General features: G+C 41.6%; 1 protein-coding gene across 1 annotated transcript in view; it reads left to right on the top strand.

Annotated features, from left to right (window-relative positions):
* Positions 1-13,743, top strand: part of LOC107674228 (mastermind-like protein 3) — a 119,808-nt gene that overhangs the window by 51,108 nt on the left and 54,957 nt on the right. The window contains exon 2 of the mRNA XM_016468145.1: positions 11,421-13,001. Coding sequence (XP_016323631.1) covers positions 11,421-13,001 — 1,581 coding nt within the window. The remainder of the gene's footprint in view (positions 1-11,420; positions 13,002-13,743) is intronic.

The following is a 13,743-nucleotide window of genomic DNA, read 5'->3' as shown; positions in this document are numbered from 1 at the left end:
GGAGACAGCTGTAGGGAAAAAGCTGTTCCTGAGTCTGCTGGTCCTCCTGAAGAGCCTCCCGGAGGGCAGGAGGTTAAACAGTCCTTAAGAATGCTGCGAGCTCGACTTAGACAGCGTTTTCTCTGGATGTCCTCAATAGCAGGAAGTGGTGTCCCTGTGATGCGTTGGGCGGTTTTCACCACCCTCTGCAGTGCCTTGCGGTCAGCAACTGAGCAGTTCCCATACCAGACTGTGATACAGCTGGTCAGGATGTTCTCGATCGCACACCGGTTGAAGTTCACCAGGATGGCTGAAGACAACTGGTTCTTCTTCAGTGTCCTAAGGAAGAAGAGGCGCTGGTGAGCCTTCTTGACCAGGCTGGAGGTGTTTGTGGTCCAGGACAGGTCCTCCGAGATGTGGGTTCCCAGGAACTTGAAGCTGGAGACACGTTCAACAACCATCCCGTTAATGTGGATGGGGTCATGCGTGCTTCCTTTCTTCTTCCTGAAGTCCACAATAAGCTCCTTTGTCTTACTGGTGTTAAGGAGCAGGTTGTTGTCAGCGCACCATGCGGCCAGGTGCTGTACCTCCTCCCTGTAGGCAGTCTCATCATTGTCTCTGATGAGGCCAATCACCGTGGTGTCATCTGCAAACTTGATGATGGAGTTGGATCCATGCACAGGCCTGCAGTCATGAATGTAGAGGGAGTAGAGGAATGGGCTCCGCACACAGCCCTGTGGTGTGATGGTGGTGGAGCAGGTGTGGCCTGACCTAACATGCTGAGGGCTGTTAGTCAGAAAGTCCATAATCCAGTTGCAGAGGGAGGTGTTAATGCCCAGGTTTCCAAGTTTAGTGGTCAGCTTGGAGTATACGGGGATGCATACTAATATGCATCCCCGTATTTTCAATATTGTCCCGTATATTCATTTTCTAAAGTTGGCAACCCTAGTGTGCCTCCAGGAACAAGGTTGGGAAACTGTGGGTTAGCAAGCTAACAGCATAGCCTGCTAGCTTAGTATATTGCTAATAGCTTAAGAATAGCACTTTTAGCTAATATAGTATAGTGTTTTCAAGTATTTGATCAGACGTTGAGGCTTTGTGTGGATGTTTTGGACGCCTTATTTAGTTTGATGTGAATGGCGACAAAGTTGTGAGAAATTAACTTGTCTTTATTTTCACTTTTCACCGAATTGTTTTTTTTTTAATGTTTTGTCTGCTGAATGAAACTGCAAGTTGCACAAGGAATCAACTTTCATTGATCTGCATTTGTCTGTATATTTGCACGTGTATTGCATATATATGAGACATACTTAAGTCAAACTAGCTACCGTCAAACTAGGGTTGGGTATCTAAATTTCCCATAACCGGGTTTTCGATAAGACATGCACATTTCGATTCCACTTAACGATTCCCACATTTGCATTTTAATGTGATTTTCAATTATTTAAGCGCTGGAAGGGAAAGAACTTGCGTTTTGCGTGCTGCAAGCACAGAAGAACCGCGTTGCATCCGAAATTGCATACTTCCCTACTCTAAACAGTATGTGAGGCGAGTCCGAATTCATAGTATTCGAATAACCATAGGCGAAAAGTACACAGATGACCTACTTTTTCCACCTGGATTCTGAAGTGCACATTCGATGGACACTTTACTATCCCATGAGGCCACGGGAGAGGATTTATGAATGGTAGTGAAGCGATGCAACTGACACTGGAAGGTCATGTGATAGTAACAACATGGCGGATGTAGTACGTCTGAATTTCATTCATACTACCCATATTCATACTATATAGAACATACTTTTTTAATGGTCGTGAAGTAAATGAAAATTAAAATGTAGTACCTACTCAGACAGTACGCGTTTTTGGATGCACCGCCATGGTCCCAGTGCGGGTTCCCGGCCTGTGTTTGTTCTCGAACCGTTCTGTGCATTTCCATTGCAGAAAAGGTAGTTTTGGGCCGGAACTGACTTCTTTCACATCTTGCAACCAATATGTACAAAATTACATCAGTATATCCTTGTAAACAAAGCTGTTTTTGTCTTAAGTGAACGTAAACAGGTGAGGAAGAAAACGCATGTGTAACAGTATTTTAGATCTTGTCTTTAACAATTTAATGTTTGAAATGTTAGTTTGAATGAATGTTAGTCTAGTTGTTTTTGCTGTGGTATTTTTGTTAAAACCGTAGGCAAATGTTCCTCTTGTAGGCCTAAGTGTTCTGTAGGCTGCTGATTTTTGCTCATGTTATTCAGCTGCAAGAGAATGCTTTGTAAAAAGACAGAATAAATATGTTTGACTTACATTTTTTATTGGATTTTTTAATATTTATTGGAATCAAAACTAGGAATCGATAAGAATCGGAATCGATAAAATTCAAATGATACCCAACCCTATGTCAAACCCATATGATGAATGTATGACTCTAAGTTATTAAGAGTGTGCCAAATGAAGTTAGTGGGAAGAGCTTAGCCTGAAGAGTGTGTGAGTAATGTACAGATGATTATGAGCAGGTTATTGTGACAAGCCGCTCTTTGTCTTCCCTCCCTCATTCTCCATGCTTCCTGTTCTCTCTTTCTCTCCCTTCCGTTTCTCGACTGTCTCTCTCTCTCTCTTTCTCTCTGGGTGAGGTGCAGTGATTGTCTCTGCTGGCAGGGCTGCTGAAGGCTTTATTGGATTGGAGTAGGATTTCAGGCACTGTGTTTAACATGCACCCAGGCGCTACAGTGCACACACACACATTCACTCAGCCAGTGTTTAAACAGGGTGCCATTAACAGTGAGGGAGGGAGACGGCGAGTGAGAGAGAGCGAGTATTTAGCAGCGTTTAGGAGGAGGCGGTGTTGCTCAACGAGCGGAAGCCTCGTGTGCTGACTCTCTGTGCCCCCTCTTTCTCCTCCCTCCTTTCTTCTGTTTCTGCTCTCTCCTGTCCTCCCCCTCCTGTCTCCCCTCTCTCTCTCTCTCTCTCTCTCTCTCTCTTCTTCTTCTCCCTCATTAATATCTTATTATATTAGTGTTAGCCAGTGGGTGCTCCTTCCATCTTCACACATACTGCCACCACACACACTCATAAAAACACTGTACTGGGATGAGAGTTATTTATAAACCTCTGTATCCCACAGACAGGAACTCACGAGGGAGAGAGTGAGGTAGAACAGATAGAGAGAGAGAAAGGAGGGGTGAGGTAATACATTTTTTTCCAGCTAACCACAACATTCCAAAATTTCGCTACAACTTGATTCAGGCGTGAACAACTTGTATTGATCACAAAGCAACAGCTTGTGACAAGCTAAAAATGACTAATTTAGTTTTAATACAGCTGTGTGTGTGTTGTGTGTATTTAATTACGTACAGTCCTGCTCATATGTTTATATATCCATTGCATAACCTGTCAGATGTTTAGCATTTTAAAACAAATAAGAGTGGTCAAAAAAACATTTTTTAGTATTACCCTGAGGAACATAATATGCTTATTCCATAGACACATATTCTTGTTTAGAAGTACATACATTTGGTTCTTAAAGGGATAGATCACCTAAAAATTAACCTTCTGTCATTTTTTGCTCACATTTGTATCTTCCAAATGTGAATGACTTTTAATTTTGTGTGTGTGTGTGTAACACAAAAGGAGAAATTTTGAATAATTTGCTGGTCACTCTTTTTCTAGCTTTATGGGGACTGGAGCTTTAAAACTTCAAAAATGACATAAGTAGACCATATGATTTGTGTGCTACTGTTCATGTCTTCTGAAGTAATACAATAGTTTTGTTTGACTAACAGACCAAAATTCGGTTAGTGAGTTGAACTGGAGAGTTGAGTCAGTCCAATTCTTTATTGAATCATTCAGACCAGTTTTATAATCTGGATGAACCTCTCATCGCAGATCTAACTCAAAAGAGTAATTTGTTGACGATTCAGGCATCGCTACTTCCCTCTCTCGCTCTTTTTTAAAGTTAATATTAAAAACACTGAGCAGCTTTACTAGCCAGGACAATCCAGGGTCTAGTACACAATCACAAAGAGTAGTAGCTCAAGGATCAACATGCAATATTAAGAACCTTGGGTATGTAAACTCCAGAACAGGATAATTTGTGTAATTTCAGTTACAATTTGGACTACCGGAATATATGTAAATTTATGCCAAGGCAAATAGCTTCCTGGGGGTTGTAATAAATAAAAAATAAATTTTTTTAATAAAATGCAATTTTTATGAATGTTTTAATTTATTCTGAAAATATATAAACTTGTGAGCTCAACTGTCTGTACCATAGGATGTTTCTTTCACCTCTAAAATTAAAGGGTCATGCACTCGGCTCATTTTATAGTCTGATGAGCTAGATCTAGAGCACACACGTATACATACACGTACACACTTACACAAACCACATTTTTCAGACAAGTACTCTGTACAGTATTTACTATAGAGAGGGTGTGTAAATGCCTGTGTTGTGTGTTTAGCTTTGTTATCTGTTGTGTGTCAAAGGTCGGTCTGCCTTTATTGCACTATGCACATTCAAGAGCTCAATTTAATGATGTGGATTAAACGCATACACACACATACACTTAGACACACTCATTTGGTTTAGCCTTTAACACATGCATGCATTTCAAGGCCATCTTGTTTTGTTGTTGTCTGATTGTACATATTTGCTTGTCTGTGTCTATGTTTAGTTCATAGAATTGGAATCCAAGCACTTGTTCAGTGAGTTTTTTTTATGTTTTTGAAAGAAGCATTTTAAGCTCACCAAGGCTGCATTTATTTAGTCAAAAAAATAAATAAAATAAAAACGAAATATTACAATTTTAAATAATTGTTTTTTTTAATTTTCATATATTTTAAAATGTAATTTATTCCTGTAATGGCAAAACGGAATTTTCAGCATCATTACTCCAGTCTTCAGTGTCACATAATCCTGCAGAAATCATTCTAATATGCTGATTTGCTGCTCAAGAAACATGTCGTCTTATTATTATTTTTGAAAACCAGTTGTGCTGCTTCATTTTTTTTATGGAAGCAGTGATTTTTTTTTTCAGGGTTCTTTGATGAATAAAAATCTCAAAAGAACTGTATTTAGTTGAAATAGCAATTTATGTAACAATTCTGAAATATTTAGTTGCTGAAAAGTATTAATTTATTATTTTTAAAAAATGTTACTGATCCCACATTTTTCAACAGTGTTGTATCAGTCAGTATTGGATATTTAATTGAGCATGCTCATTTCCCCCTATTTTTCCATCTAATGGCGCTTTTCCACTGCGTGGTACGACTCGGTACAGCTCAGTACGGCACGGTTCGGCCTGGCACGGTTTGCGTTTCCACTGCAGTTCAGTACCGCTTTAGAGTTGGCGGGATTATTCACATGTCGTTATAGTTGCGCAGCCTCTACTACCACGACTCCTAAAAAAAAAATTTAATTCCGCATCGCCCCATGAAGCTCTCGCTGGATCCGCTCCTCTGCTATCAACGAGAGGAACGTCTGTACTTCCGCAACAGACAACAAAACCTTTTGGTTGTTAAAAAAAAGGTGCGCTCGTTCAAAACAGTTGTGTTCGATCCTTCGCTGGCTGTGCTGATTTAAATCTAGCTGTTCTTTTGTGTTTGTGTCGCAAGTTCAGTGACGCAGGTAGTGACGATTCTCTCCGGCCAATCCGTGATCAGTTTACACGTCACGTTTTGGTAACGGTACGGTTCACTTGGAACCCCAACCGAGGTGGTACTAAAAAAAGTACCAGGTACCAGGTACTGTACCCAGTGGAAAACCCCCCAAAAGTGAACCGTACTGAGCCGTACCGTGCCGTACCATGCAGTGGAAAAGCGCCATAGATTGCCTTATGCTAGATTGTATTAATAAATACCACCTCTTCTTTTTGTCATAAGCTTCTGCAACAAGCAACAGGACATTGTCATTAATTTGTCACACTGTGTAGCTCCACCCACAGTAAAATTGTATTGGTCCAGAATTATTTTCTTTACACTGTACATTTAAATGTCAAACATAATCTGATTGGTTGTGATTATGCCATGCTGTTTGGGCACAATATAACCATAGATTGTACCTGGCTGTGATTTAGTGGCAGAGACAATTTAGCATTTTCTTACCTAGAAATGCAACACATCTTTGCTCATTTGCTAGGTGCACCCTGTAATAAAAGCATTGTCATGCGTCAAGGTGAAATAATCAAGGTTGCGTTTTTTTTTTTTGTGTGTTGTCCTTTTACGACACTGTCACAAGAGAAAGTCAGTAATGCAGGGTAATACAAAGTATACATTGACAAAGAAGAGTGCACAGAGATTGAGACATAAAGAAAAAGAGAATTCAATAGATGAGAGAAAAAAAAGCATTGGGTTGGTATAGAAGGGGAGAGAGGAAAGAAAACATTAGGGAGGGAGACCACTAGAGAGAAAGAGCGAGAGAGATTATTGGCAGAAGTGTCCAGTGCACTCAGCCCAGGAGCTGGGGGGAGGGGCTTCAGGATCAGGAGGTTGCTATAACAACTGCACCTTGGTGGTTCTCTCCCCCCATGCTCTCTCTCTCTCTCTCTAGTCACATGAAAGCATTACCGTCTGTCTGAAGAGCTCTTCTGTCTTTCCCTCCCTCCCTCTTGTATTTCTCTCCCTCCCTTTATCCTTGTGCTCTCCCACATGGTGACTGTGAAGAGAGCAGGAGAGGGAGTGTGTTTGTGTGAGCTACTGAACACTTTAATAGGCAGTGAAATGGAGAAAAACAAACATCAGCCTCCCCCTGCTACACACACACACACACACACGCGCAGACTTTCTCTCTCTTCCTGTCTCTACCTCTGCTGCGTGTTTTCTTAACCCTGCCATGCTAGTTAAGGCTTGGGGGAGGTTTTCTCACCGTTCTTATCCTATTACGGCGGTTTTGAGCCAAATGCTTCTAGCTAGATAGGGTCTCTGTCTGCGGCTTATAGCGTCGCTAGTTAGGCCATCCGTACCGTACCTCTCGACCCCAAACGTCAGTGAAGATGTCTGCTAGAGAGGGTTGGTGCTCAACATACCTAATTACGCCTCACTTAGCATGCAGAGTCTTTGCAGGAAGATGATCATTATTGATATCAATCATGTGCCACTCTGAGAGGATTCATCACACACGGACCGATAGGGTGCAGGAGTGGAGTGAGAAAATGCTTAGCGAAGTCATCAACAAATTTATAAGGCATTGAGAGGATACATTCTTACAACAGAATGTGTTTGTCAGTACTATTTTTAGTGGTAATTATGGTGAAAGAATTTAGAATGGAGTGACAAAATAACCATAAAATCCACCTATAGTGAATAATAATATAACATCAATAATAAAAATGATTGTATATTATATATGCTTATTTTTTATATTACTATTTTTATGTAGTGGTTTTATTTAAATGGGTGCATGACACAATACAATTTATGATGACAAAAACAACCATAAAAACGTATATATTAGTTGTAATATTAATATTTAATTATAAGACTAATAATGACAATATTATATAAAGAGATTCCTATTTTTATTATATTTAATTTGTATTTATTATATATTTATTTTTATTTGTATGTATTATTATACATTGATTTGCCACTGGTGTCATTTAAAACAAGTGCATGACACCCCACTCTATTGTTAGGCTTTACAAGTGAAGGCGATTGACTTTGGTTACCTGTTCATATAGGCTTCGTAAATATTAGTGTACGAATGCAGCGGTTTTGTGTGAGCCACATTGTTCTCGATTTCTGCCTTGATTTCTTTCTCTCTCTGTCTCTCTCCTCATCACTCACTCTCTCCATGTTAGTGACAGTCATTCTAATCGTCTTTATGGCATGATAAACGGCACGAATATTGACAGCCATCGTGACAACGGTTGCCTTGACAACCCCCTGAGCTGTTGCACACGACAGCGGTGTAACAATGAAAGATCCAACCCCACGCAGACCTATACAGTTATCATGAATACAAGGGTCATATCTGAGCTTGCTACAGTATAGCTTCCAGTACATTCTGCACGACTAATGTCTGTTAAGCATAGCCAGATGGTGTTAAAGTCTTATAGAGGCAGAATGCAACCGAACATGTTTTGTATGTGAGTGCATGTCTTATTTTATCATGCTTATCTCCTTCTTTTACATAAAGCTAGCCAGTAAACATCAACCTTTCTTGTTTCCCATCATGATCTCGCTGTTCTTCTGGTCATGTAGGGAGAGACCGACTGAGAGAAAGAGATAAAAGGAGGGAGGGGGACTAGACGTATTGCCTCAGAGGAGAGCTGGAGAGAAGATCCATGAATCTTGTTGTTTCAGAATCTCATTTCGCATGTTTCGGTGGAGTGTGTGTGTGTGTGATATTTCTAACATGCACACACACCGAAGTCCACTGGGATAAGCGAATAAGGTGGGTGGGATCCTGCTATTGTGTATGGGGAGAATTTGTCGCTAATGTTCAGAGAGAGAGAGAGAGAGAGAGAGAGAGAGAGAGAGAGATTTCTAACATGCGCACACACACACACTGAAGTCCACTGGGATAAGCAAAGAAGGTGGGTGGGATCCTGCTGTTGTGTATGGGGAGAATTTGTCGCTAATGTTCTTGCAGTTCATCTACATCTCTGGGTTTACGCACACATTTCACTTCTGTAATTAACACACCGTTAAATGTGTTCACTGTGAGAGTCATTAGCACAAGCAGGAAGATTAGGAGAGATGATGGGAAATGCTTTTCACCTTCTTTTCTATCCTCACCTCTGAGGAGGTGTCTATCACTCTTTCCCCGTCAATATTTGCCGCTGTTCATTCTCCATCGCACTGCCCTGCAGTAGTGAGAGGGAAGGGACCGTCTGCAAAGTGGCACAACTGAATGTTAAAATAAACATTTGTGGACTAACTGGAGGAATACTTAAACTCTCATAACGACTGATTGCAGTTCCCTCCTTATTTGTGGTTTATTGTGCCAATATGTAATGCTATTTAAGGCAATAGTGACATTTTTAAGGTTTGTCTGCCATCCCTAACCTCTGTTGGCATGTACATGTGTGTTACTGTCTAGCATGCTTGTGTTGAGCGGCTTAGATACAGCTTAATGGCTGAGACAAATTAAGCAGAAGAGCATTGTGGGATAAAAGTGTGCCTATGTGTCAACTGTGAAACTCAGTTTATTTTGCAACCGATTCTCTCTCTCTCTCTTCTCTCTATGTAATTGTGAAGTGATAGTTGATGCTTGTCACCTTTTCCCTCCTATCAGTAATTCTCTGTGCAGTAAGAATTTATATTTTTGTCTATATGTGCAGTGTTAGTAAAACAGTGATGTGCAAAACTACATATTACAAAATGTACGAGCCAATGGGTTGAATGGCTAGCTCACTAGTCAGTTTTAAGGAAGCCTTGCAAAATTAAGCTGGTTAAGAGTTCATGAGAACCTGATCTGACAGTCAGATGGAAAGTGTTTTTGTGTTTAAAAAATATCCAGTTTTTAAAAATAGAATTTTTACCAAGCTGCTGGATGAGCACACTAAAACTACCTTTGAGAAGTTAGTCTAATTCCTCCATGAACAGCATTGCTAAAAGTGTAGAAATTACAACCTGTTTGACATCACTGATTGGTTCTAACTCATTGGCAATCGTTAACACCTTCCTATTGTAAAATTTATAAGACTGAGTTTGATCTGCATATAGCTATTAAGTCTTTACATAGTGGCAAATTGAAGGACCTTCTTGTCTTCTTTTTTTAAATTAGCCTATTGCCTCATGAGGTCTCTGTTTAAACTCAAACACCTGCACAAATAATGGTAAACCAACACTGGAATTAAGTGTGGGCAGTTTGCGTTGATCAAAATACCTGCCCTCATTTGACGTCAAGAGAACACCTCAGTGAAAGATCCTCTGTACACTAAGATAAACAAAAAGAACAAGGCACTTTAAGTAAATATCATGAGAATATTGAATATATATATACACATATATAATTATTATTATTTTTTTTAAATTTTATTATTATTTTTTTTTTTTTACATGTACACATAACCACAATGACATTGATCATTGGCACAAAAGTTTTGCTATTGTGAAGTGTTTTGATAGAGAGAATATATTACCTATGTAAATTTTGGCATTCTGGACTAGAAACCACTCTGACGTGCTTCTGCTCTGAAATGTAAATAATTATTTGAATAATACCATGTCTGACTATTTATTAGGGCTGTGACGGGGGCAGATTTTTACCGGTGGCGCAGTGTTGATATAAATATATATATGCACTCAAAATATTCCTTGGGTCTTTCTGAAAACACTGATACTAATTTTGCCATATTTGCCCGAACGTCCTGGGAAAATGGCTTCAATTACTCATTGCTACAGTTGGTCTGATGCTTGCAGCCTTGCTTGCTAGGGTTGGCCACCCCACTCACAACTGCTGCTTCGGTCACGTTTTCTCTTGACAAGAAGTGCATTTATTCAGTTGCAGAACGACTGAGAACTGGAGCTGTTTCAGACGCGCACTCCACTTCACCTCAGCGCCAGGGCAGGCGCGAGTCAAACGAGTGCGGAAACAGTACTGTGCTCGCAGCGCGTGCTCTTCAATTGCACGCACTTCACTTCAGCGCCAGGCGCGAGTCAAGCGAGCACGGAAACGGTACTGTGCTCTCAGCACGTGATCTTCAATTGCACGCACAAAGGCGCCGGCGCGCGCTGTAGCCTGCATCCTTTCATATCAAAGCACGAAATAAACTACGTGCATGCAATGTCATGGTCAGTTAAGTCATGAAGTTACCAGAAAGGCCTTAAAACTGTGCATGCATGTAATATATTTTATGTGAGTCACATTTAAGAACATGTCTCTGAAATGGTTTTCAAAACTGTCCTGAGCAGCCATCTCACTCATCTAACACACCCGATTTAACTCGTCAGCTTGTGTTTATTTTAGCACTTCAGTCAGTGAATACGCAGCCTGCAAAACACTAAAATAAATATCAAAGAAATAATACAGTTAAACAAGAAAGTAGCCTAAATAAGAAAGTTAAATACACCCTGTCTACAGGATGCGGCGTGACAAAATACTGTAAAACTCATTATAATCAGTGATGCTACACTGGATGCGGCACGACACGACATGACAATACCCCAACAGTAAGCTGCCTCGTTCTATTTATGAGGTAATGACACAGAGTTCAAATGTCCCGTGTAGACATTATTACACTTGTATACAAAACTTTGTATTATGCTTGTTATAGAGAGTTATAGAGACGTCACGTGCACTACCGCCGGTGGCAGTAGACAACCGTGACGCGGTTGTCACAGCGACCGTCACAGCCCTACTGTTTATACACTGAGAAACCGCTTCACTGGGTAACATTGTGAATGTAGGACAACAATGTTCTGAAAGTGTGTTGTTGTTTATATGTTTTTATATGGAGCTAAGAGACCCTTCTAACCATTGTTCTCTCTTTTAATTTCTCTCAGCTCCAGGAGACAGTAAAGAGGAAATTGGACAGTGCCCGGTCTCCTTTAAATGGTGACCAAAATGGTCTCAGTGATGGGAGTTACTCTCCCACTACAAAGAGACTCCGTAAGGAAGGATGCACTGGAATTGACTCTATTGGTAGCCTCCCACCCATTTCCCCACTTCATACGATGGACATCAAACCCACCTTGCCCTCGGGCAACAACAGTGCCTCCTCAAACAACGGAACCGGCAACGGCAATGCTGGTACAAACCATATTACTGGACGACCTGAGGATTTAGGCAAAAATGGTGGAATGCCTGATATTAAACTGAATGGTTCATTGGAGTTGGAAGATGGCTTTAGCCTACTAAAGGACATGAAACAAGAGCCTTTGGACGATGGTGGTGGAATCGATTCCTCGGAAACGTCACTTTCAAATCAGAACAAGCTATTCTCTGACATCAATCTGAATGACCAGGAATGGCAGGAACTTATTGATGAGCTGGCGAACACGGTGCCTGAGGATGACATGCACGACCTCTTCAACGAGGACTTTGAGGAGAAAAAGGAGGTGAGTGACTTCACACGGGCCACAACGGAACAAATGCAGCTTGCACAAGACCCAGCACCTAACTCTGTAGCCACGGCACCCAACAGTACACCGCAACCGCAGAGTGGACAGATGCCCATGGGGTCACCTCAGGTGAGACCATCTTCCTCTGGTCCCCCATTTGCAACGGCTGCCAATGGGACACCGCCCCAGCAACCCTTGCAGCAGTCACCAGCAGTTGGAATGCCATCAGGATCGCCCGCTAACTGCGTGGCTCGTTCTCCGCAAACGCCCACCCAAGCGCAGACCCAGGCCTCAAGGCCCGGGAATGGATATATGATGAATGCAGGTCCTGCTGTTGGCCCCGTGGCATCGACTCCAGTAACAGGAGGTGGTCCTGGATCAGGGGGAACAGGTGGAGGTGTACCAGTCCCACCCTCCTCTGAACTTTCACCGGCTGAGCAGCTGAAGCAAATGGCTGCCCAGCAGCAGCAACGTGCCAAACTTATCCAACAAAAACACCAACAGCAGTCCCAGGGAGCAAACTGGTCACCTGCAGGAGCACCAACAAGCCCATACAGTGGACCCTTTAACCCAGACAAACCAAATAGCCCCATGATGTATACACAGGCTTTTAATGCTAGCAACACAATGGGGCCAAAAACACCAAGCATGAACAACTACCTCCCACAGAACCACATGAACATGCTCAACCAGCAACAGCAGCAGCAGCAACCTAATAACTTGGTTGCCCAAAACAACCTCAATAAGCAGCTCTCTTATAGCAACACCAAGCCACTGACTCATTTCAGTGGAGTAGACCACATGAGTCAGCGGATAACACCGCCCATGGCCAATCAAGCCAAAAACCAGATGATGCCCTACTTGCAGGGCACCGCAGGGCAAGGGGGTGGGCCACCACAAGCTCCAGGTCCAATGCCCAACCAGTCAGCCCATTTAAGTGAAGAACAGAAGAGGATGATGATGATGAATAAAAAAATGCTGAGTCAAGGCATGCCATATGGCTCAATACAGCAGCATGTACAGGTAAGATCCTTGATTTTTATTCATGCTATGTTATGGAGAGCTAAATATCAATATTTGAATGGAATATTTCATGCACCAGGGTAGCAGTTGTAAATTGGATGTTTATAAGCTAATCTTTGAGATTTTTGTGTTCAGATGGATGTTGTTACAGTGAGGTGTCCGCTTTAGAGTTGAGTCAACAATTATTGGTATACTATATCTTGTTAGTAGGGATGCACCGAATATTCGGCAACCGAAATTATTCGGCCGAATAAGCGAGAAGGCCGAATAATATGTACCAAACAATGTCGAACGCGATTAAATAGAGGCATGCGCTAATGCAGCAAACATCGGCAGTGTGAAAGTATTTAAAACTATCAGAGAAAGACGCAGAAATCATTACAAGCACGAAGCACCGACAGCGAGAGACTGTTTAGTGCTGCATCGCATGTCTCTGATGAGAAGATGAGGTGGCTAATGCTGGTGGTTACTGTATGATGATTGAAATCGCGAAATTACCTCAAACGATTAGTAAATAAACTGCAGAATGTTATATTTTCTAATGCACGCACGAATTGCATGTATTCTGACGGCGCTGCACGAGCTCGCGGCGCCAGGGTTCAAAGTCCAAAGCGCGAGGAAAATCTGTGCTGAACTTGTTACTCATCAGTTGCTCAGAAACATTTTTGTGAATTTTTTTTAAAGGCATGTGCCAATGTGATACGTGCGACAAACATCTTCCCAAATTTGTAATGAGAATAAT

Source organism: Sinocyclocheilus anshuiensis, unplaced genomic scaffold, assembly GCF_001515605.1.
Source record: "Sinocyclocheilus anshuiensis isolate Anshui unplaced genomic scaffold, SAMN03320099.WGS_v1.1 scaffold728, whole genome shotgun sequence".
NCBI classification, from domain to species: Eukaryota; Metazoa; Chordata; class Actinopteri; order Cypriniformes; family Cyprinidae; genus Sinocyclocheilus; species Sinocyclocheilus anshuiensis.
The sequence above is the reverse complement of the archived record's forward strand: the minus strand, read 5'-3'. Positions and strand labels throughout refer to the sequence as shown.